Source organism: Pelecanus crispus, chromosome 10 (assembly GCF_030463565.1).
Source record: "Pelecanus crispus isolate bPelCri1 chromosome 10, bPelCri1.pri, whole genome shotgun sequence".
NCBI lineage: Eukaryota > Metazoa > Chordata > Aves > Pelecaniformes > Pelecanidae > Pelecanus > Pelecanus crispus.
In genome coordinates this window covers 1,907,247-1,932,859 of record NC_134652.1, presented here as the reverse complement: position 1 = coordinate 1,932,859, position 25,613 = coordinate 1,907,247, and the positions used below count along the sequence as shown (strand labels likewise).

The window sequence follows — 25,613 nt, the reverse complement described above, 5'->3', positions numbered from 1 at the left end:
GGCCGGGAGGCGGGGGAGGACAGACGGGGGGACGGCCCACGGACGGACGGCAGGACAGCCCACGGACGGACGACGGGACAGCCCACTGACGGACAGCGGGCCCCCAAGATGACCGCCCGGCGCCGACCCCGCCCGCCCTAAGATGGCCGCCGCCCCCCGCGGGCCGCATGCGCAGTGGGCGCGGCCGCTGAGGCGCATGCGCGGTGCCGCCCCACGTGACCCGGCGCCTCTTTCCCCCCCTCCCCTTCCTGCGGCGGCGGCGGCGGCCGGGCCATGGCGGCGGGGGAGGTGGCGGCGGCGGGCTCCGCCGAGCAGTTCCAGCAGCTCCTGCAGCAGAAGGACAGGTGAGGCGGCGGGGGTGCGGGTCTGCGGCGGCGGGGTGAGGCCCGCCGGGCGCTGGGGGAGCGGGGCCCGCCGCCGGACAGAGGCCCCGCGGCGGGGGCGGCCCGACTCGCCGCCTCAGGCGCTGCCTTCCCGCCGCGCCGCTCCCCGGGCGGTAGCTGCAGCGGGTCCCGAAGCGCCAGGCCCTGCGGGGAAGGGGCGCTCTTGGGTTTGTCCCGGCCTCCCCCAAAATGTGGCTCCTTGGCGCGTTTGGCCCGAGCTGGGCGAAAGGCCGGTGTCTGCTGAGGGGAGTGGGCCCGGTGCTGCCTCAGGGCTGAACAAAACCTTCGCGGGAAAAAAAAAACCCAAACAACCAACCCTCAAACCCCACATGGACTGACAAAGGACTTCGAGGTTCTTTTTGGCAGATGATTTTTTAAGCGCCCGTTTCCTCGGGCACAGCTTGTGAGGCTCTGGGAAAGCTCAGGTGGGCAGGGCTGCTGCAGCACCTTCTGTAGGGGAGGGGAAGCCTAAATGGGCAGGCTGGGAGGAAAGTTATGCACAGCAGGACTTTCGTGCAAGCCGAGAATTTTCTTTTTCCCTGAACCATAAGGTGTCAACAAAACAAACAGTTGCTGTCCAGTGTTTTCAGTGAAAATGGCAGTGTTAGGTTGTTCATTGAGAAACAGTGTGAAACTAAGTTGTTCATCTCTCATGTAACAGGGCTGGTTTCTCATTAATCAGCTTTTATGCTCTAACAATGAGTGAAAGGGCTCTCTCCATTGGTAGCATGCAGCATGGACTGCTGATTTTCTGTAGCCGCTGGGCAGTGGCTTTTGGCCTGCTGTTGGAAGTCTTGGGCACTGCTGGTTTTGGGGAAAACTGTGCACGTTTCGCTTTGGTAGGAAAGAGTCGCAATAACTGCTGCTGCAATTCAAGATGAACAGGTACTCAGGTGCCTTAATGAGGAAAGACAGGTTTGGTTATGAGCTTTGCTTGTTTGTCTTGTTGAATCAAAGGCGTAATAACTCTTATTATATCTCTTAATCCACTAGCTGAGTGTGTCTTTAAGTGGGTCTTGTAAGGCACATTAACATAAGGTGCTGGTTCAAAAACATTTCCTTGTTGTTTAACTGCCGCATTAGCAAGTGGCCTTTAAATGCGTAAGGAGAGAAAACTGATGAAATGGTTGGCTTAAAAAGGATGATGACAAGGCCAGCATCGCATTCTTAAAGGCAACATGAGGAAACATAGAAAAGTTTTGATTATGGGAAGAAGAAACTAGATTCTTTGAAACTTGCTGCGTGACTTTCGGTGTTCTTTTCTGGAACTATTCTTCAACTGAATTGTTGTGTGGGAACGTCCCAGAGGAAAGTCGCGCTCACTGAGACATATTGAAATGAAAATGGCTTCAGGAACAAATGCAATATTTTGAAGTAATTTTCAACAAGACCCTCAATAATTCTCATTCCCTTTGTCCACAGAACATGATTCAGTTTTCTCTTTAATGGACTTGATTGTTTTAGGCATATTTTTTTGATCCTAAGATGAATTGATAATACTGATAACTCTCTTCCTCTGCTTCCTTTCAAAATATTTGGCTTTGTTTGTTGTTATGGCTAAGAAACCAAACAAACCTGCACTCCAGAGCATAACAAATCCTTCATATCATGGATTTTTTTTTTTTTAAATGATCTCCCTGTTTCTGGATGGTGGTAAACTTCAAAAATATACATTGGCTGGCTTAAGGTACCTTCTATGTTTAGATCATCAAGTGAATCTGAAAATTAATAGTGTAAAAAAAGTAGTTTTAAACATTCACTTAATAAAGTGGGAAAGGAGAAAGTTTCTTCAAGGAAGTATTTTACTCTTGAAAGATAAAGCTTAAGACAAAAAATGTGCGGAATTTTTAAGGCTAGGGCTAATGCTATTTTAGTGTGGGGTTTTTTGTTTTGTTTTGGTTTTTTTTTCCAAATGGACTTTGTGATTTTTCCAAACTAATAGAATTGCTACTAATCAGCTGCAACTGCCAGCGTTTCATGTTGACACTTGATTTCATAGGAGTTCTTGTTTAAGAAAATTAATCTTTCTAACATCAAGTTATTAGTAAGCTTTGTGTTATGGAACAAGCATAAATTTCAAGCTTTAATCTTTTTCAAAATGCCTCTAGATTTTATGATTGCAAAAGATGAACTGAGCCAATGTCTTCAAAATTATTGAACCACTTGTATTATTGCTCTGTTATCTGTTGTTTTACTTGGACTATGTTTTAGAATAATCAGTTTATAAAACCAGGTAACTTGGGTTGCCTGTCAGAAAGGTTATAAATACTTACCAAATACTTGTATCTTGGCCCAAGAGGAGGCTGACCTATGGAGTAATTATTTTCTGGATATCTCTATCGGACAATGTCTTGTGATTTTTGGCTCTACAGTCAATAGACTCTTTGTTTTAAAGGTATACTTTGTGAGTCTGTCTCAACCAAGGTGGTTTTCTTTTTTTTTAAATACACTATAGAAACAAGACTTTTTGTTTCTCCACAGAAAATGTGTGATATGTCCTTCTGATTCTTCTCCTTCTCCTGAAGTTTTAAAAAAAGTTATATTCATTTTATTTTGGGGCCCTCAGCTTTTCCTCCAAAATGTGAAATATAAAATGATACAGGAAGAGAAACTTTGGGACTTGTCATAATCTTTGTTACAATTCTCTTTTATAGGTAATAGAGTTTTTAGAAGTATCTTGGTTGAATGTAAGAAATACTTTGTTTAGAATCACTTATGTGCTTCATTCTGCTAACTCTGTTTTCTTCCTTTCTTAATGTTTTGAATTACTCTTGTTATTTTTCAAGTTTAAAGTGCTCAGATACCAAGAGGGCAGTCTAATTACAAAATTAGACTTGTTCTGTAAATGTATTTGTGTCAGTGTTGTGTGTTGTCCATCTGTGTCCATTGTCCACCCCTGCCAAACCCTTGGTGCAAATTCAATTAAGCTATGTTCTTCCTGAAAATAAAAATTAAGTGTACTGCAGCTACAAGTTGGTATGGAAAGAAAAGGCTCTGATGGAATGTGGATTAAGTAACCATGTGGCTATTCCTCTACTTGTCGTGAGCTGACATTCATGTGATCAGATGTGTCCCGCTATGCATACTAAATTAAATTGAACACTTGTGAAATATTTCGTGGTAGCAGGGGAAGAGTAGGCATTTCAGCGTTCAGTTCATGGAGGGAAAGAGCATCAAGTTATCTATTAGTGCTTTGGCCTGATGCGTAGCCGCTATACTATTTCTGTGTTCTCTGTTCTCCTTTCTTCCACTATTTGTTTTTAGCCAGTGGAAGTATTCTCTTGTCCTACTTGCAGTCTAACAGGTGTAAAAATTATTTTTTTTAAATGTACAGGCATTGTACGATTGCAATGACAGCTTGACAACTTTGTTCTCTGTAATTGTAAAAGCTGTAGTGGATCTAAATAGATTAGACTGTTTTGTCATAAAACCTGATTTAAAAAAAAAGTATTTTTGTTCGTCCTTGATCCGTTTTTAACAACTTCTCTGAGCTCTTAACGGTGTCAGTAAACAGTGCATACGTTAAGCGTAATACTGGAGGAGGTCTCAAAATTGGTATTTCAAATGAAGGATGTGAGGAACAAGTACAGGGAAACCAATCCTGGAGCAAAGCTTTTGATAATTCTCTGTATCAGAGCTTGGTCTGTCTTTTGAAATAGTGAAATGCTGCTGCTTTTTTCATTTTAAAATTTTCTGTCTGTTCTGACTGGGTATTCTCATACATATACATGACTCCCCCCTGTCTCCCATCCTACTTAATTATTTTCACCTCATTACTTTGTGGCAAAAAATGTTGGTTGCAGCATGGGAACAGCACTTCCACGTGCTTGTCCCCGTTGGCTCGAAAGTCTTAATTAAGATGTGTCTGTGTGAGCTGACAGCTGTAGTGATGTGCTGAAGACCTGTCTGCTGTGAGGGCAGATGACGCTCCCGCACCAGCTACCTGTGCTGTAATCTGCATCTTCCCTTGCTCTCTAGCTGGGCTCCACAAAGAGCACTGCTGTAAAAGTTTACATGCTGAAACGGAGTTTTGCCGTTAAGGTTTTACTCTGATCGCTGAGATATGGTCTCGGGTTTCTCAAGAAGTCCATATCAAAGCCCATTTATACGTAAAGAGTAAACCACTTAAATGAGCCTTTACTAGGGTTTAAATGCTGGTGTCAACTGTGAGCAGTGAAACCGGTTCAAAGAAGCGTACAGCTATTTTGTTGTAATTAAAGAGAGATGGTTTGCCTTTGGGATCATTGCTCTTGGTGGCTCGTATAGAAGAGTGTTGGAAGAATCTATACAGATGGCAGTCCTGGAGAAGATGTCTTGAACTGTTCCTGAGCTCAGGTCTAAAATTGCAAGGCTGGCACTTGCAGAAAAATAGAACTGCCTTGTTCCGTAATTCCAGTTTTTACTAGTCTGTAAACTCTGCCATTTTTAATCAACTTTCAAAGCAGAACTATGCTCTGACTGATGGCATGGTAGGAAGAAAAAAAAAAAAGAGGCTATCCTATTATATTTCTACCAAAATTGTCTAGAACTGCTTTGGAAAATCAAGTTTATGAATTTTTAACTTCTTGTCCCAATTGGGTTTAGTGCTGTATTCAGGGTATGTGGTCAGATAACACAGCTTCTGTTCCAATGTGAATGTCATGCTGCCTGCATAGCTATTAAAATTTATACTGAAGTTCCATTATTTAGTAATAAAAGGCACTAAATAGCTTCTACAGTATGGTTGCATTGATTTCTGCATCTAAGTAGATTAAAAGTAGTACATTATATGTCTTTTATTCTTTATCCCCTGTTATCTAGCAGCTCTGGCTTCAGCAAACCGGGAAAACAGAATTGAAAATTAGATGCAAATATCTTGTTGCTGTTGTCATCAAAGGGTGTTTGTTCAAGCTCATGAGAGCTACCTCCTGGTACCCAGTTTGGGATTTCTGTTCGCACACGTGACTTCTCATCTTTAAATGCTGTGTGTAATCAATACCAAACATTCAAGGAAACCTCACTGAAGCTGGAAGAGGAATAAGAAGTTGAAGTTAATAGAAGCAGAAAACAACATTTCAGCATAAGAATACTGTATTTTTAGAAAAGTCCTGGTAGACTTGAAAAGTTACTACCTTATTTCCTGGATAAGTAGTAAAGAGGCAGTAGCGGCACTGAGGAGGAAGGCAATGGTGCAGCCTCCGGCACGAAGCTGTTATGCTCTGGAGCTCCCAGAGCTTCTGAAGGTGGAAAGCTTGCTTGGGAAGAGATGCGGGATGCCCAAGTGCGATTCCGAGTGCTTGGCCTACAGGCGCTTCAAAACCTGTGTCCTGTAGCGTATGATTTCATCTTCAGTGTTTCTGCTTCTTCTTCCTGTCTGACGCTCATATGGAATGATCTTTTCCTATCAAAATACAGGATGGTGTTTTTCTTTGTGTCGCATTACCTTAACAGTGCTGGCTGGGCTTTGGAATGTTTCCTGAAAAAGTATTGAAGTCCTCCTCTGTGCAAGTCATGGAAAACGTTCCTGGTTTCACTTGTTTGATTCTGCCCCCCTCCCCTTCCCTGGAAGATGGTGTGGGCGGTGGGTTTTTTCACTTTTTTTTTTGTTTGTTTGTGGGGTTTTTTTTGGCATGGCATATCAGACTTTTATATTGCATGATTCTTTGTTAAAAATAAATGCTGGGTTTTTGTTTTTTTTTTTCAATAGGTCCCTTGTAGTTGTCCACTTCTGGGCACCATGGGCTCCTCAGTGTGCTCAAATGAATGAGGTTATGGCGGCACTAGCAAAGGAACACACGCAGGTTACGTTTGTGAAGGTAAGTCAGGCAGTTGAGCTTGTTTTAAACAGAGGAGAGCGCCATTATTACAGAGTATAAGTACGGTATTACAAAATACGGGTAAAGTTGTTTTTGAAGTTCCCTTACAGCTTTGCGTTTAAGGATGTGAGTTGAACATATGCAAGAGATGCATCAAAAACCTGTGGGATGAAAGTTCTAGGTTCATCTTTCCAAACTTGATATTGCAAGCTTAAATAACACCTTTATTTTATCATGCTGTTTAAAGGGGGAAGAGAGGGGGAAAAAAAAGAGATCAGTCTACTAAAATACAATGAAGGATTTTTTTTTTTTCCACTAGCTACTCCACCTAACAAACAAATTTCTTGGTGCCTGCAAAGTCTCAATCCTTCAGTTCTGTAGATAGCCATATTTTTAAAGCATGATTTTTATCCCTGGATTTGAGATTAATTTGGCAACGCTGTTCTTTTTAAGTATGCTGAAGATTTTATCTGTTCCTGTGATGTTATTGGTTAGCTAAATAACTCTCAGAACTCGTAGAGATCTTCTATCTGATACTAAAGATGAACAGTAATCTTCATGAAGGTTAAGGGAAGATAAATTTAAGTCTGTGCAACATTGTCACTCTAAGGTGGCAGTCATATAGTGCTGGATGGTATAAACACAAGTGAGATGCTGTATTTTTGTGAGATAGTCTGCACGTCCTAGTAAGAGACCCAGTGTGTAGGAAAAAAATGAATGCACTTCATCAACATGCTGTTCCTTTTAAACCAACTTTCTCTTGTTAATGAGACACTTCTGTGATTATGAGGGCAGGGAGTAATGGAGCAGCCAGCTGTGTGTGAGTATTTTAATTTGATTTCTTACAGTCTTTAGGTTTTGTGTTGGTTTTTTTAATGATTCCTCTCTCAGTTGGTATTTCTCTCTGTGAAACAGAAGGACAGAACTATTTTAATGGTAGTATTTTATTACTTAGAGCTTCAAAAGACTAATTTTCAACATTATGAAAATTCAAGATGCTTAAATTTATGTAGAGTTGCTAAAGCTTTTAGTAGGCCCAAGAAAGTTTGAAAACTCTCAGTTGCCTCTTTATTATTCCTAGTCATATATTATTTATAACCCTTATTATTCAGCTGTAACTTATTTTTTAATAACAAAGTTCTGAAGTGATCAAGTGTTGCAAAACTAAGATAATGGCACCTCCTCCCCCTCCCCTCAATATTACTGGTGTACTTATTTAGAGAAAATAAGCTGCTGAAAGACTTGGGTGAATTTTCTTGATTCTTTGCGTGGGGGAGTGTTCCTCATGGGGAATGTGTTTGATTTTGGAAGTTCTTTGTGGGGTTTTGGTGTATTCCAGAAGAGCCAGTCTGCCTTGAATTGGCAAGAGCCTGTTAGCCCATCAGATGGTTACAGATGACTGACGGAGACCAGTGTACTGCCTTGCAAATCATAAACAGTTACATTCTAGAACAGAGCTAAGTAATAGTGAAACGAACTTCAAAACTGTCAATAAATCGTGAAGTCGTTCTAAATGCAGTTTCTCATTTTAGTTGTTGCATAGCCTAACTTGAAGATCCTTGGCTTGGTTAAAATGAAAGTGTGTCTATATCCAGAAACGGTTAGAAACAGTGTTTTGGGAAGTTGTACCAATAAGAGCAAATTACTGAAATACGAAATTAAATCTGTTCTGTATGTGTGAACCTCACCAGAGTGGAACATAAGTATCCAAGTAGGTAGGAAGCTTTACTGGAAAAGAAAATTAATAATACAGGGAGAAGTCATATAATCATTTGCCATTTGAAAGAGAATAGATAATTGGAATCTATTTACAGCTTTCAACTTACAGCTTTAGTTTCTCAGTTGATCCTGTTGGAGCATTGATTTACAGAAACAGAGGTGAAGCTTGGACTCTCAGTTTTGACTTACTCTGCTGTGTTGCTTTTGTATTTAATGAGTTCATTAAGAGCCTGTGTAGGAACAAGTCAAAGCATGCTGTACTACTGAAATATTCAGAGCTTCGCTACCTTTTGGTTAATAGTAAGAACAATCAGTTTTTTCTGAAATACATAAGGATGGTCAGGGTGGGCAGCAGTAGACTGTTAAGTAGCTCTCTTAATGCTTGTTCATACACTGTATGGTTTGTGGAGTGAGAATTTGAAAGGCTTTTTCTTTGTAGACTGGATTGCAGGTTTCTGTTGGAAACATTTAGCTCTTAACCATTAACTCTGCAGTTGTTACAGAGCTAGTGTCTTAAGCTTCTACTGGATCTTCTGTCACTCAAGTAAGCTTTTAGCCTATGCACAGAAAATCACAGATTTGAGTTAATTCAAAGGTATTTTCTTGGCACGTTACTACATTATATAACTTCAAGGTATGCAGTTGAATGCCAAATAAAATGAGAACCAATAATCTTAACAAGCTTGCCACTCAGTACTCAGTAGCCATGCAGGAGTTAAAAATGAAATTTAGTAGACATCAATAGGTTATTGAAGAAACATTCCTTTTTTTTTTTTTTTCCATAATTTGCAGAAGGCTGCAAATGTCAGTCATGATGTACTGCCCCTTGAAATTAGTCAATAGAGCAAACAGCAAGAATTGCTGTGGGCAGAAAATAAGCACTGTAATCATGACATAACTGGGGTCAATGATTTATGGATTTCAATATAGTAGTAGCTGCATATGATTGAAAATTTACTAGGTCACTAGTGCACCAAAAATTTTATTCGCAGCCTCCGGGCATCTTTTGAAATGTGCAACAAAATAAAAACCTCTGAACCTGTTTTGACACTGTGTAGGCTCAGTGGATGACACGCCAACCCAGTGAGTCTCATTTAAATGCAAATGTGTCACAAACTTGTGCGTCGAATCCTTTTAAAATGTATAAAATGCCTAGAAGAACATTCTAGACAGGATTGACATCCACAGTCAAACTTTAAAGAAGATTATGAAAATAATCTTTTTCTCTGTGTTTTTTTGTTTTGGTTTTTGTTTTTTTAGCTGGAAGCTGAAGCTGTGCCTGAAGTATCTGAAAAATACGGAATTAGTTCTGTTCCAACGTTCTTATTCTTTAAGGTAAAAGAAAGTGGATTTAAGAGAAAATGGATTCCATACGGACTCTTAATATGTATACTTGTTTTTAATGCTACTACCAGAAGAGCAGAACCTTAAGAACTTTCAACGCTTCTGTATCAAAGTCTATTCAGTGGAACCTAAAAAAGTAGATAGAAGTGGTTCTTAGGCTTTGTATGTAATACATCAGAGCTTCCTTAATTGCTTTGGGATTCTTACATAGTTTTTATTTTAGTTGTCACACCTTGTAGTGGGTCAAAAAACTTTCAGTAATGTTTCCTTGTCTAGCTATAGTTCTACAACATGGCAAAAACCCAAGTATAAATGACAAGTCTGGGTCATGTTTGCCTGTGATAATAAAATCCAAAATATTGTCTTTAATTCTTCTAATAGCAAATTCACTAGCATTAACAGTAGCCAGCCAACAGAATGGTATGAGTCTTGGAACTAAAGACTGGCTAAAAGATCAATACACTAATCCACTCTGCATCTGAAAATCTATACTTTATATGGTGGGTTTACTATTTTTTTTATTACAGTACAAATTCTGAATTTGATCTTTTAACACAAACCTGTGTTTTGTCTTCCTTAGAATTCTCAGAAAGTTGACAGATTAGATGGTGCACATGCCCCAGAGCTGACCAAAAAAGTCCAGCGCCATGCGTCCAGCAGTTCCGTTTCTGCTGGCTCTAATGACAGTTCAAAAGAAGATCTGAATGTGCGTCTAAAGAAACTCATCAATGCTGCCCCTTGCATGCTGTTTATGAAAGGGTCTCCAAAAGAACCTCGCTGTGGTAAGGATTTTCTAAAGTTTGTGTTCAGTGTGACAGCACTTGCTTTGGGCTAGTTGTCAGATTCACTCAGTTTTGGGGAGATACATCCCAACAGTGTCTCGTAGACCTAGAAACATTAATGCAAATATTTTCACATTGCTTGTATGCAGCTAGAGAATGGCTATTCCCTTAGTTAAATTTTGGAAATGGAATTACAGAGATTAGGGGCTTTCTAAAGAATATGTGATGTGCAATGCTATCCTTGAACTAGGATGCTTTTCCTGAGGTAGGTCAGTGTTTATTCATGGCATTTGGTGTGTCAAGTTACACATGTTGAAACTGTAAAACAGCATGAAGAGAATGTTTCAGTTCAAGGAATAACAAAACTGACTAACATCTGGGATTACTGTTGCCATTTGGAAAAAGAAAATAAAACTATCCTAGCTGGTAAAATTGAAAGACCAGTTGCATGTGTTTCTGCTACAGTGGAAATGCCTTTTCTTAAATGCAGCGCTCTTAACCCTTGCTCACTGTTTACAGTGCCTGGTTCCTAGCTAACTTGAAGTGTCAATCTATACGGAAAGCACATGAACAAATGTTAAAACCCCAGATTTTTCAGTACTGCGAAGCTGCCATCCTGCTCACGCAGTCTCAAGAAGTTGCTTTGCAGAACTGGTTTTGTAGGGCCATCTGTGGTGAGCTGCAGGAGGTAAATAGAAGAGTAATGCTGATGTAGGGTGGGGACTGCTTGACCAAACAGCACTCTTGGCAGCTCTTGTTTGGTTGTGGCTCCCTCTTGATCCCCTGGAGCTCTGGACACAGCGTTTTGGCAATGAACAACACAACACTTTCCAGGCTGTCTCCTTTGAGTGTAATCCTAGCCTGCCTTTGGTGAAGTTTATCTTCAGTTGTCATTGTGCTTCTAACCCACCAGTCTTTTTCTGTTGATACCTTACAGAAGTCAACATTGAGCTGCTAGTTTCTGTGCTGTTGTTTTCACAAACGTTTGCTCCCTAAGGCCATGTCCAATCCTGAAAAAACAAGGAGCAAAACACAGTGTGGAAAAACAATCATTCCTCATCGCCAGAGGTTCACTTGGAATGGGAAGACTGAAGAGGTCTTATTCTGGGAACGGTGGCAATAAGATATAGTTATAAAATTCTAAAACTGTGGGGAGGAAAGGCAGTGAGGGGGAAAAAAGTTGCATTGACTTTTTAACCTCCTTTCTCTCCCCAAATTGGTCTAGAGATCAAAAGTTGCAACTTCTACAGTTACTTTTCTGCAGTAGCTGACACCCAGATGACTAAGATTGGGTCCCTTTACTTAGCAAACCATGTATCCTGTGGGGCAGATCATATCAACTGCATTGCTGGGCCAGAGAGGCAAAGGAATTGTGAAACATAACGGGAGAATAACAATTAGCAATAGCTAGCTCCTTACAGCCAAGCTCCTGGAGAAAGGCCTGCGGCATATTTATGGAACCAATAAAAGTAACAGCTCAAAAAGTTAAGTTGTCGTGCAAAACCTCAGTTATTTGTGTCTGAAAACAAACAGTGAAAATGCCTGTTGTGTCCATCTGTGCATGAGTTACAGTAGCATGCGCAGGCTTGAAAGATTCCTCATAAATGTTTCTGTATCATGGCAGAGGTGCATGTGAACTACATGTGTTTAAAGCACTTTGAGGAGGGAAATGAGGACTCGTGGAACTCCTGGTTTTGACCCCCTTCTTGTAAGGGCTCAGCTGGTGCAGCCTAGAGACAGAGCAATGCTGCTCATGTCTGGTCAGGAATCCACGAGTGCTTGGTTCGAACTGTTGGCGTGGTGTGGCGCTTTATCGATGCTCTATTCACATAATTGCCAAATATCTTTGTGGTGCGCATGCACTGCTGATGTTCCAGCGTGGAATATCTCACCACGGGTTTAAGTATTAAGTTCAGTTAACAGTTTCAAGTGCAGACATCCCCATGTAGCTGCTTCTTGTGCTTTCTGTTGGAGGGCGGCCAGGAAGTTTCCAAAAGAAATTGAGGGGAGAACCATGTAAAGGAAAATGGATGAAATAGTGTAAAAGGACCTAAAAGAAACTGATTTTACATGTTCTGTCCATTTATTTTAATCTGGAAGGACTCAAATTGTAGTATCACCAGATACTGTTAAAAGGGGGGAAAGGGGAGGATAATGATATGGAACACATTGATTTGGTGGAGTGAGAATAATGCAGATTTGTGATATGTGACTTGCCAAACAGCCTCTGCTATTTTGTGTTGTATCCGTGAAGGCATTCTATTACAGGAGAGCTGTTTATGTGGTTCTGTATAGCTCTAGTTATTGAAACTGAGAATTGGGTCCACAGAGTAAATAAGAATCTTTTCATTAACTTCAGGTAGTTTTGGGTCAGGACCAGTGCTTGATGAGCGAGGGAGCTGAGCAGAGCGGTAACAGCGGGGAAGATGCTGGGTGGGCCTGTCTGGGTTGAATTCAAGAGCAGCTTTGGACTGATCCCGTATATACTGGGCAGGAAGGGAGGAGAGAGTGTCTGTCAAGCACTGCTAATTGGAGGGAGTTTAGTATCGTGCACGCTGCCCGTTTCGAGAAGGAAGGCTTGTATGTAAAAGTCATGAAACGATATTTGAAAGAGAAGCAGTGGTTAAAGCGCATCAAACATGCGTGTCAGTCTGGGCCACGTGCTGTCGAGGGTAATCCCGCTCTGGCAGAGCGAGAGGAGTCTTGCAGCTTGGTCCGGGCTACTTCATGTTGGTGAAGCACTTGCTTACGGCTTGTGTGCAGCTTTTCTTATTGCCTCTGCCTGCCGTACCTAAGTGTACTTTCGTCTGCTTTTAAAACATTTGCATGCCACTTTACAATCTGCTTTTTCAGATGTTGCTGTGAAAGGGTAGGGGGGGAAGTGCAAAGTCCTGCATGTGCTGAGGCTTCCCATACTGTACTGGGCTTCTGCTGTGTTGATACCTGCACGCTCTATTTTTCTCCTTCTTTTTCCCTTTCTAATTTCAAGGCTGCCGTTTCATTTCAATGCACTAATAGGTCCCAGAGTCACTTTAGTAGAAATAGTTTTAGAAATAACCACAGATTTCAGAACTTTCACGTTCATTGTGCTGTTGTGTATTGGCCTGGGATTCTAGCAGTTTGTGCATGGGCAGTTGCTCCTATGGAGAGCTGATGAAGTTCCATCTATTTATGTGTAGATAATTCTGTATTATGTAACAATACAGTGATAGGTGCGTGAAAGTTGCGTATCGTCATGGGAATTTATAGATGATTTTGTAGGAATGGAAATTTTGGCTTATTCTGAAGTAGACTCGTGAAGTCTACCTGTATGTAATAGAGCACTGCTGTGATGAGCTCCTAATATTTGTGAGTACGTTTGGGGTGTCTATGGTTTAGGTTATTCAGATATACGTGCTCTGCATTGGCATGATCGGTTGACGGCGCAGGCACAGCGTCTCTCCTTTGGATTTCTGTGGGTGCTCAGCAGAGAGCTGGCTTTCTAAAGGGTATCGAGCAGAACGCTGGGCAGAGTTTAAAGTTATGTAGAGAAAAGACCCCTTACTGTTTCTTATGTGTTTGAATTTTTGATGGGAGAGAATTGTGAGGCTATTTAAAAAAAACACAACCCCCTCGCCCCCCAAAAGACATTGAGGCATCAAGGTTAAGGATAGTTAGCTACTTCATCATAAACTCAATATGGAAAGCGATTTAAAAGTATAACACAGATTCATTTGCATGTCTTAATATGATAAAGTAGATATTTCCTCAAGCTTTCAGTTCTTGCAGTTGATCCCTGGTACCCCATGAAAAGTGCACAGGAGGTACTTACCTAAATAGAGAGAGGTATGTATTAAAATTGGAAGTATGAAAACGTAGTGCAACACATGAAATAATCCGAATTTACAGCTCTTAATTTTGCAGTTAAACACAGCGCCTGCTTTAGACTGCTGTGATAGTTTCTGGCAGTAGCTGGGAGATGTTAGGAAGTTGGGTCCATTAAACTTCCTAGAATAGACAAAGTCTTTCAAGGTGAAGGCAGTTTAACATTTTGTCAAAGATGGCATGGATCTGTTATAACAGTAGTAGAAGTAGTAAAAATAGAATTAAATAAAAGGAGCCATGCTTGTTTAAAGGTGAAGATATTTTTGAATTGTATCTATTTTGATACAAATAATAGACTTGCACTCGAGACTTCAGTGCAGTTGGCAAGTAGAGGGAACCCTATCCAGCAGTATATTTTGGGATCTTCTTGTAGTTCATAATTTCTTAATTGGAAAAGCCAGCTAAGCGTAGCATAAAGTAAGGTTTGTCCCCTCGGCTGTGTGTTTACTGGCAATTGTATGTGGTCACTACGTACACTGTATTATTTCAGCAAATTCATTTGGACTGTGGTAGTGTTTGTTTATTTGCTTCATCAATACCATAATTTATTTAGGATGTTTTTATTGGTGTAGAATCTGGAGTGGCATTTGTGATTTGTCTAGATAACTGCTTAAAACATTTTGTTAGCAGTTTAATTATTCCTTGTAATGCATGTATGGCATTTCTTCAGAAATTCAACCTAAATCTTTTGTTATGAAAATAAAGCTGTTCTGGCACTTTATCCCTAAGCATAACACTTCCAGACTGCTACCATAACCGTTCAAAATGAAACGCAACTAATCAATCTTTCTAGTTTGCATGTAATTGCCTACAGCTAAAATAAAGCTTCCCCCCGCCCAGTTCCTTACAGTAGAAATGAGTTAATATATTGGCGATGGAATAACCATCAGCAATCAGCCTTTAGCTGTTTACTAATGAACTCCCAGATGTATGAAGAATTTCAGAATCTGTGTTTTACTTCAGGCTGTACATGAACTTAACACTTCAGTTGTAGAAAGAAAAGCAACTTAGATTCCACACATATAAATACTGCTACTTCATATCTCAATAAATTGCAGAACATGAAAACTGCAGAAAGCTGTAGTAAAAAAAATCCATATTTCAAAAACTAATAGGTGGTCTTGCAAGCTGAAATCAAAGGTTATTCTTCTATGGCACTTTGATTCTTTTTCCCGTTTAGAGCTTCTTTATTTTTTATTCCTTTATTAAAGCCTTTAAGCATTGTCTGTCTCGGGTTTTTTTTTTTTTTTTCTTTTTAATATTTGTATAGAGGTTTTCATTTGTCTGCACAGCATTTGTTGGAATTCTTTGAGGGAATTGGTAGGATTGCAAGGGCATTTGAATCCAAATCAGAACAAGTTGGCAAAGATATAAAACACACACTATTATCGCATTGATTTATGGACAAATTCTCATGATCCTTTTCGCAAACCATATGATAGCGTTGCCTTGGAGGCTTCGGCTCCCTTAGAAGGGATGTGCATGCAAGCAACAGTGGCAGGTGTTGAAATACTTTAGGATAAAGACCACGTGTTAGAAATGAAGCAGAATTCCAAAATCTTTCAGTGTGTTGCAACGTACTCTGTGTTTTTTCCTGATTAGCGTAACTTTCATAGCAGAGCAAATAGGTTGTGGAGGAACAGTGGAGTTGCGAATCGAGATTTGATCATCAGCCCTAAAGATCAAGTCGTTGGCTTCCTTGTTGTAAAGTACAGCAGACCTCATCCGTTTTCTTACGGAGCAAATTGTCTGCGATACGCTGTCAGACATCGGCCTGCTGGATGTTTTCTCTGGAGGACCATTCATGCTTCTGTGTCAGGGGGAGCGTTAAGTGGATGAAGATGACTTTGAACATCAGCCTAAGGTTTCTTTTCAGGTTACCCCATAAAGGATGGACTTAACTGAGAAAGGGTACAGCCTAGGTGTGGGTGGTGTGTATGTGTGCGTTGTGGTTTTTTTTTTTTTTTTTTACAGTGATTTTGAAGAGTTTCTGTAGAGACTAATGATTTAAAAAACAATTTCTCTTCTTTTGAAAAAAACAATTTAATGTTTCACTTCAATGAGAATGGTGACTTTAAATAGACTAGAAGGAGGGTTGTTTGCAAGTGAACTTTTGTGTGTGTTTTTCCTCTAGTGTAGGAAGATTTAGGTGATTATAGACTGTAAATTCTATAATATTAACATTTTCATACATACAGCTTTTTACAAATAATGGGACGATTTTCTTAGGAAAAAGATGCTTAGTTACAGAAGGGAGAAACTTCCCTTCTCAAATTGGCCAACGTAATAAACTTAGAAAGTCTGGATGTTTACATCGTAATATTCAGTGCTTAATATCCTGCTGAGAGTGTTGTCAGAGTAGGATGTGATGAAGATCTGTTGTAAAGGAAAACAAAACATGGTATGAAAGTGTCGCAAGGGTAGTGAAATAATATTAAGTACTTCCATGAACATAGAGAGTCTAAAAAAAAATGAAGCTGAATCTGCCTTTTACCATGAAGTAGGAAAGGACATGCTCTTAAAGCAAAAGTAGTAGAAAACATTATAAAAGCCAAGTTTCTAAGATAAACTAGTGACATAGTCATGGGTTTAAATCCTGGTTCCCACTTTGTGTGTCAACTTCATCCACATTTGGTGTAGAAGTTCAGTAGTAGCTGGAGGAAGAAATGACGGGTAGAGAAAGTGATGTGCAGTTAGAGGAATGAAAAGAAAGCTACTGAAGATGCTCTTACGGTCATTGAGAAGCTTTTGTTCTCTGTGAATGCTCAGTGAAGAAGAGCTGGAAAAGACAGAATAAGGGAATGCGTTTAACTTTGCTTTAATTGTATGTTGGAACAACAGACATGCTTATATGAAGGTGACTTACTGTGTAGCTCTAAATAGAGAAGCACCAGACTTACCAAGCTGTCCACATACTTTGGTTTTGTAATCCCAGTAATAAATATGGGGTTTGCCCCTTTATAATATTTGAGGATATTGATAGAACAAAGGATAGCACACTAGAGCTGTTTTGAACTTGCTATCTAGAAGAATTGCATTTTTTTAATGAGTAATGTTTCGTACAGACATGGGAGTGCTTTGTTTAAAATTATATGTGATTCCTCTTTTTGTGTTTGCAGGTTTCAGCAAACAAATGGTGGAGATACTGAACAAACACGGTATTTCATTTAGCAGTTTTGATATTTTTTCTGATGAAGAAGTTCGTCAGGGGCTGAAAACATACTCTAACTGGCCAACTTATCCGCAGTTGTATGTAGCTGGAGAGCTTATAGGTGGACTTGATATTGTCAAGGTTAGAAACTGAGACATTCTTAATCTTGTTGGTTGTCTGAAGTGTGTTTTTTCTTGCTTTTTACATCTGATTTTACTTCTCCCCAATCTCCCTAGGAACTTGAGGCATCTGGAGAACTGGACACAGTCTGTCCGAAGGCACAGAAGTTGGAGGACAGGTGTGATGTGTTATGCCACTATTTTAAGGGTGTCTGTTTTGGAGGTTTCCTGTATGTTCGTTTATATAGGGGGAATGCCCTATTTAAATTCCTGTTCTTTGACTCTAAAGAAAAACTTGATGCACTTCTGATAATTACAGAACTCCTGCAGTTGTTTAATATGTTCCGTTTTCTATACAGTAAGCATCGCTTAATATTAAGCTATACTGTTATATATGTATTAAGCTATACTGTTCCAACAGGCTTTACTTAGAATATTTGTAGTTTGTTAACTTTTAATTATAGCAGGAATATATGGATTCCTTCCTGTCTCTCTGTAAAGAATTTACTCTTTAAAGATAACTGGGAAAATCATCTTTAAACATTAGTAGCTTTTGTTAGCCTCATTTGGCATAGACTTCATAACTATGATGTCACTGGAGAATACCTAGGCTTGTCTCCTTGTTTTTCTTGATTACTCATATCCTTCAGTTCCTGTTTTCTTTCACCTTGGCAACATGAATATATGCTGCAGCGTGTTGCTTCCCAAATCAGATGTCATATCTAGAAACCAATTTGCCCTCCCTTAACCTTCCCATTTGAAGATTTGCTCTTGTTTGAAATTCTGACATGCCCCAGGTAGTGAAGCTCCAGATACCTGGCAAGTCATTCTGTTTGAGAAGTTGCTAGTAGATGTGGCTATTTTTTCCTAGTTTTTATGTGAATAGTGCCATTAAGACATGCAAAGGGGGGCTGGTTTACCAAGAAGGTGGCCTGTACCTTGAAGGCAAATATGTTAGTGTGGATTCCCTCTCTAAGGATGGTAAGAGCAAGTTTTACAGTGCTCTAGGTGTGACTGGTTCTGGTTCTTTTGCCCCCTCAGCACAGTGGAGAAATAATTTAATGCAAGCTGTTTCAATATGGTGACAAAGTATACTTATTTTTATTAATTCCTTTTTAATTTGTTCTATGGCTGAGGTTTACCTTTTGTTACTCTAGTAGGGTAGCTTGTAAGTTGTTTGACCAAGGCCCCAAAATACAATCACTACCTTTTGCAGTTTGAAATTAAATTATAGGTAAAGATGAGATTGTCTCAGTGTAGCCTTCTAGAAACTTATTTTAGAAAGTTTCCTTTAATCTCTTCCTTCCTTTTTGCAAACTTGCGTAAATTGCAACTTCATTGAATTTATACGTAGTTTTTTGCTTTGCTTATCTTTTTGGGGAAAGAAGGTAATGGGAAATGTCCTCTGCTTACCTAATGTGTTTTAATAGGTTAAAATTGTTGGTATAGCTAAATGTCTCCCTAGAGGAGCAGCAGCAGCATCTTTTGAACAGGTGTGTGAAGCTTTTATCAATTTTATCAAATTTTGATGTAGAAGTGGCCTGAAGGCAAACTGGCTAAAAAGTCACCAGACAAGTCACAAGTAGCTTCTTGTTGCCTAGTTTGTTCTTCATCTTTTAGTAGGTGTTTGTTTCTTCAATTAATATGTGACGTTTAGCTGAGGTCTGTTTTCTGGCGACAGCTGGGAAGTTCTTTTTCCATGACACAGATTAGTTTTTCTTCATAGCTAACCTCATACTTAACTTCTGAGCAACTGATACCTCTTTCAAACTATATTCACTTTATCAGTCACTCATATGAAAAACCCTATGAGGTAGTTATTCAAGCATGTTAAGACTTGATAAAATGAAGGAATATCAGTAGTAGAATCTATTTAATGCTAGATTGTGTTCCTTTACTCATTGTTTGATCTCTTCCCATCAATTAACTGCGGTTTCTTCACTTCAAAATAGTCCTTGAAAATGGACTCTGGAAATCAGCTTGGTTTCACGAAATGGATCTGGCAGCAGGGGAACCAGCTCAGAGTACTGTAGCTCACCCTTGCTGTAGCTGTTAGTTTTGCTGTTGCTTTTTAACCTAGAGACAACTTGGCTGGAAAAATTGTTTTGAGATTTACATGTGCAAAGGCTGTAGGTCACCAACAAAAAAAACTTCACTTAGTTTTATTGTGCAAAGACCCTGGATTCCCCAGTCTAGAATCTTTTTGTATTGTGCGAGTCATGCAAAGTGACCTTTCACAGAAAACGATCACCTGTTACGCATTTTATAGAGGCTAGTTTGCCCTTAGCAGGACAGGAGTCTTTGCTAACTTTTTCCATGAATTGCCACAGAAAGCCTTTCCTAAAAGGAGAGGGAAAGCAGGGGAGTGTCTGGGGGTTGTGCGGGTAGACCAGATAGTGGACAGGGCAAAACAGTTGGAACTTCCTGAATTTCAGTAGTGGTTAGTCCTTAGTCCAAAGTCCATAGATCTTATGACTGATGGACAATAGGTGTGGCTCTTACTCTGCAAAAGACATTCTCACATGGCGAATGAGAAATGCTAATTGTTATATTCAGTATGTGAAAAAGCAGTATGTCACGAAATACAGACATTGCATCTAAAATATCCTAAAATGATGTTTCTCCTTAAACTTACTGCTGCTTGATACTTAAAGGTCAATCTAGAAAAGTAAATTGTTGCTCTAAAAGTAACAGGATGGTTCAAATTCATTCACTAGAGTTAATGTAAGCAATTTAAATGAATAGAGTTCCTTATAATAATGCTTTAAATGCATTTGGTAAAGCTGCAAGTTGTTATCTTTCCACTTTTGCATTTTGTTTTCCTGTCGAAACAAAGCATGGAATAATAACTGAGCCATTTTATGTCTGTCTTTTTCATGCTTTCTGTAGGCTTAAATTCTTGATAAACAAAGCTCCTGTGATGCTTTTTATGAAGGGAAGCAAACAGGTAAGATTGTGTTGCAGAATATATTAAACAGTTTTTTAAACAGTGTCAGTTGCCTTTTTTTTCCTTGCTTAGTGAAAATTAATGGTGCTGGGAAGTTAATTCTATGTCTTTTTATTCGGTGCTTTATAAGCCCTGGAAGATAAGTCCCTATTTTACCTGATGGATATCTATTGCTAAAATGCTGATAGCTGTGTTACAGTAAAATCAGGGAATTTGATGCCCTGCAGTGATGTATGTCAATTGATCTACAGTTTGGGAACGAATGGAAGAACTGTGCTTGTCCTTTTGGTCTTAGTTATTGATTGTCTTTGCAGATAATGGATTTTCTTCTGATGTTCTGAGTGCTTGCCCCGATGGCTATCCTACTCGAGGCGTACACTTTGAGTGTTGCCCAAAACTTTATCTCTGGATGCATGTTTCTTGAAATTTCCCTTTGACCTAATTGGATTGGGTGTCCTGTCCTTTTTAATTTCTCTGACTTTCTTATGCTTTCACAACTGCGTTTAAAAAAAAAGAAGCCGCTAGATGTTTTTAAGGCTAAAGTATAATGCCACATACCATAAATGATCCACTCTTGTTTTCTCACATGCACATAGAATGGTCTATGCCTGGTGTCTTTAAGCTTCACTTAATTATCTTGCTGACTGAAATAAAGATAGTGACTGAAGACAGACAACTGCTAACAGTTAGGATTAAAATAATAACAAATGACTGTAAACCAAAAGGTCAGCCTCTTGCTTTGTGTTGCATACTCAAACAAAGTAACCAGGGGATAAATGATTCCCTTTTGAACAGCAAGGCACTGCAATTCTTCCTGTCAAAGTTGCTTGAACGGCACCTAGCTCAGGCTTTTCATGGGAGTGGTGTACCCTAAACAACATGCAATTGCTAACTACAATTATTACAAGAGTTGTTTATATGGTATTTTTTAAGGGATACAGAGGTAGGGGACTGAGCTCGTTCATGTGACTTGTCTTTCCGTTTCATTTTCTCGCTTGTTCGTGAGCCTTCTCTGTGTACTAACAACCGGTACTTTTAAGAGTGATGCAGGCTGTTTTACTAAGCCGTTTCATAGCCACTGGAACCCTGCGGGTTATGCTGACTCACTGAAGCAGTGGCGATGAGCTCGCTGGGCTTAGGTCTTCTAAAGAGATGCACTTGTCTCCTTTAAAACCTCTGTCTTGCCTACAGAAAGCAGGAGTTTGGGCAGGTTGCTTAACAGCTTTTGATTTTGCTTGAGCTACTGGTGAAGTAAAATCACCAGTAAGGAGGGATAGTCTGGATTAAATATTCCATGTCTAAAAAATGGTGGGTGTTTTATGCCCTTATACTGTCAATATGAAGAGTTTGCAGTAGATACTTTTAATTACTAATTTTGATTGGGAGTTGCTTTACATGCAACCTATTTATCGGTTGACATAGGTTGCTACTCTTTCCAGAATGGTAAGCAAAGGGTAGCATATGTCTCAAAATAAATACATCTATTTTACAGACACATATGAGGCATTTATACCTGTCATACCTGTAGCTTTGGCTTTTTGAATGTTCAGAAAATAATCAAGCCTAACTAGTTTTCAAGATAGTATTGCCAAATCTGGAAAACAGATTCACCTTGTATCATTCCACACCACAACTGAGGGAAGTGTTTAATATTCTCAATGTTTTCATTTATTTCAGCAGAGTATATAAAGAAAGAGACACTCATTACTGTTTAAAGCTCAAAGAGCATAAAGAAGAATAAAAAAGGGATTAGCAATATTGCTTATCCAGTAAGGTCATAGCTGGCAATAAATTGGTAATAGCTTTAGTGTAGCTTGAGGACTTGGAATTTTGTGGATTAAATATAGCAGATAAGTGTTTTAACATACGTGTGTTTTGCATTCTAGACGGCAAAATGTGGATTCAGCAAGCAAATTATAGAAATCATAAATAATACTGGGTACGTAAGTATTTGGTGTGTGTTTTTTATTGAATTTGGGAAGCCAGTTCTGTTTTAAAAGCTACATTTTGTGAATAAAGAGTTTGGAAAACATTAGTGGAAGACTTCCCCAAACGTAATTTTCTTTAAGAGTATTTTAAAGTATCTTTATGTAAAAGCCCATAGTGTAAATCGCTACTCTACTCATTTGGTACCAAGTCAAATGTGGTGTGTCAGATATTACGCTGCTTTAGCGCTACTACATAATGACTGTCTTGCGTGGATTGAGGAGTTTATTGCAACAGTGATTTTTTTTTTTTCTGTGATTGTTGACATGAAAGAAATCCTTCCACTCCGATAAGCAGCTTGTCTTAGAGAGGTCCCTCTTGATCTGTTTCCTTAATCTTGGAGCCTCTCATGTTATCTAGCCTCAGTTTTCCTCTTCAAGGCAGTTCGTTCTGTAGTGAGAGAGATTAGTATCATCTTCCTTTGAATAAACTCCTGTTTCACTTGTACTGCTAGTTAGAGGTTAAGCAGTTGTCTTGATTAGTAGATATTAGAATGGGCTTCTTGAGATAATAGACAACTATATATCAATATACAACTTGGAAATAAGTAGCAGTTACTCAAATCGTTGTTCCTTGTCACTGGCCCTAGTCCACTTGCAAGAATCTACATACTCACTGGTTATTGAAGAGTGCCAGTTCTTAGAATGCTAGGAATTACATACCAAAACTCATATGTGAATCAACCAGAAATCAAATTTACGCAAGCATTTTATTTTGTGTTTTTACACAAGTAGTATGTGAAGATGGTGAAATAGCTGCAGCTGGCTGATTCCCTAATAAAAACCTCCAAAGTATGTGTCTGTGTTTTCCTGCCCCCCCTTCCCTCCTTTAAGCTAATAGTGAACAGAATTACTTTGAAAACATTTTGGCCAATTAGAGCCCAAGCTACATGGCTTAATCTTTTAGTGTTGTGTTGTAATCTGTGCATTATGAGGAGTTTCCCATGAAACTAGACATGTTTTACATTACAGTTCTTGGTGCATAATGTGTTGACTTTTTTCCTCCTATTACCTGTTAATTCTGAGTGATTTGCAAGCTAGCTTGTAAATGTACCCATTTTGAATTTTTGAGGGTCTTGCATTGCAAAACTCCACAGTAGATGATTTTAGTTTTTTCTTTTTTTTTTTCTTTTTTCCTAGCGTTGATTATGAGACATTTGACATACTGGAAGATGAAGAGGTAACTAAGCTTCTCCATTGTAGAGGATTTCGTTGTTGCTTTTACTAAAGTTGAAGTTTACATTTAACATTATTTTTCTTAGGTGCGGCAAGGATTAAAAACCTATTCAAACTGGCCAACGTATCCTCAATTATATGTGAAAGGTGAACTTGTTGGAGGGGTGGATATTGTTAAGGTAGGAATGAGAGAATCTTGTTGTAAATGTTGAGATGTAAATTGACTGTTTGTTTAAAACTGTAGAAATGTTTTCTGCCCACAACATACAGAAATTCCTCTGTGTGGCCCTAGATCTTGAAACTGAATGACTTGGTTGCTTTTACTGTGACTCTATTAGCTCAACACACAGCTGAAAGGAGCTCTAAATCTCTAGCATTCTCATATGCCAAGATTTAGCAGTGAAATGTATTTTCTTGACAGCAGTCAGTTACTGTTACTGTAAAGACCATTTTTACCCTGTGGGTGCATTTTTACAGGTTTCTCTTCCTAGTTTTACTTCTGACATTGCTTTTCTCAAATAAGGTGGGCGAGACACTTTTTTCCCTAGCAAACAGTCTCATTCCTGGAAGAAAGTAAGGTTTATTGTAGTTGTTTGAACAGACCCTGAAGCAACAAAAATAGATCTGCATCTCTTACTGTGGTTTTTGATTTTTGTAACAGAGCAGGCACAGTGTTCTAAACCCCAAATACTCTTGAGCCCATTCTTGTCTGAATGTTTTATAGCCAATTCCTCAGACATTGTAACTCCTGGGAAGATACAATCAATAAATCTCATTTAGTTCTAAAAATACTGGTATTACTTAAATTATATAGATTACTTTTATTTATTTAACAAGTGAGTGGGTTATTTCAGTGATCAGTAAGTATAGTCTCGGGCATTGCAGAGATGCTGCAAAATACTTCTCTCTGGTATTTAAATGTAATTTGTCTGTTTGCATTGTTGGACTGTTTTCAGTTCACGCTGACTAACTTGTATGGGTAGATGAATGTTGTCAGTATTTTAAAATGCATTCCGTAATGTAGCATACTATGTAATGAAATTGCAGTTGTTTCTCTTGAGATGTGGGAAAAGAATATATACTCTACAACATGTTATTTTAAAACTATTTCCTGGTGTTATCTAGCTCTTAAGATTTGAATTTAAATCATCAAGATAATATGTGTAAGCACCTCTTATTTAGACGTCTTACAAATCTCTTACTGTCTTGTTTGTTTTAATGTGTGGTAGTAACAAAATCTTATCAGTGGATGGTCATTTTTTTCATTTTGTGGGAGGCATTTCGGATGTCGTAGAATTCTATGTATGCCTAAAATATATCTTGAATTACATCTAGGAGGAGATATACCGGGGGATTTACTTGGTAAAGTTGATAACAACCAATTCTTTTGAAGGTGTATCTATTCACTAAATAAGTTTCCTCTCTTACTAAATAGACACGAAATAGAACTTAAATACAACGTTATGAGGTTCAATGTCTTGGTCAAGAGGGACCTCTAGTGGGTCAGCTACTGCCTTCCCTTAATAGCCCAGGAATTGATTTCCTTACCCATCAACCGTCCCTGTTGAAATCTTGTTAGCCTAATCACAAAATGTACATAGCGAATAATTGCTGTATATATTTCTTTACAGGAACTAAAAGAAAGTGGTGAACTGTTGCCTATTCTGAAGGGAGAAAATTAATGGAAAAGGACATCAGTGGGAACAGAAACACTTTGAACGATTATTCATTTATAGATGATATTGGAGCAATATACAACTTAGCCTTGTGGAACCGATCAGGAGTAAATAAAGACAGCTTATGTACTCTGTGTATTTCACAAGACCATGGTACATATGAAAATGTGTTTCCACTGAAGATACAAACATGTCAAGATCTTGAAATTCAATTAAAATATAGTGCTAAAGAACTGTGGGTTTGTTATTACATTCTTTCTGTGTATTCATTGCATCTAGATGTTTTAAGAGTTGAGTAAGGACACCACTATCCATCGCAGTACTATACAGGACTAAATTGCATCTTTTTTAGGCTCAGGTCCCATTAGGAGAATGTTAATGGGTATACCTCTGTGGTATGGAGCATAATAACTTTCTGTCCCTGTTAATAACTTTTTTCATGTCTAGTGAGTGAGAAAAATACTATTGAAACCTTAATCCAGGAAGTTGTTGTTAATGAGTTTCAGCTGTATACTATGCATCTTTGTTATCAAAGTAGGTACAGTCATTGTTAATTTCAGATGTTCGACCTATTTTAACATAGCTTTTTGGACATACTTGAATTACGGTAGAAATGAGCCGATAAACACAGTGATTAGGCCAGTCTTTTGGTGTATCCAGTGCTCCTTCAGG

At 39.0% G+C, this 25,613-nt stretch overlaps 1 protein-coding gene across 1 annotated transcript; it reads left to right on the top strand.

Annotated features, from left to right (window-relative positions):
- Nucleotides 1-273: 273 nt before the first annotated feature.
- Nucleotides 274-25,166, top strand: GLRX3 (glutaredoxin 3). The gene is made up of 11 exons (XM_075717661.1): nt 274-344; nt 6,070-6,178; nt 9,158-9,232; nt 9,822-10,023; nt 17,007-17,179; nt 17,275-17,336; nt 20,047-20,104; nt 21,991-22,043; nt 23,230-23,269; nt 23,352-23,444; nt 24,897-25,166. The coding sequence occupies exons 1-11, from the start codon at nt 274-276 to the stop codon at nt 24,945-24,947; spliced, it is 987 nt and encodes a 328-aa protein (XP_075573776.1). The 3' UTR covers nt 24,948-25,166.
- The last annotated feature ends 447 nt before the right edge of the window (nt 25,167-25,613 follow it).

Bases quoted from the DNA above. Each gene is read 5' to 3' on its own strand.
- GLRX3 (XM_075717661.1), top strand. From the start codon at position 274: ATGGCGGCGGGGGAGGTGGCGGCGGCGGGCTCCGCCGAGCAGTTCCAG. The intron at 345-6,069 runs GTGAGGCGGCGG...TTTTTTCAATAG, and splicing joins CTCCTGCAGCAGAAGGACAG to GTCCCTTGTAGTTGTCCACT. The intron at 6,179-9,157 runs GTAAGTCAGGCA...TTGTTTTTTTAG, and splicing joins CGCAGGTTACGTTTGTGAAG to CTGGAAGCTGAAGCTGTGCC.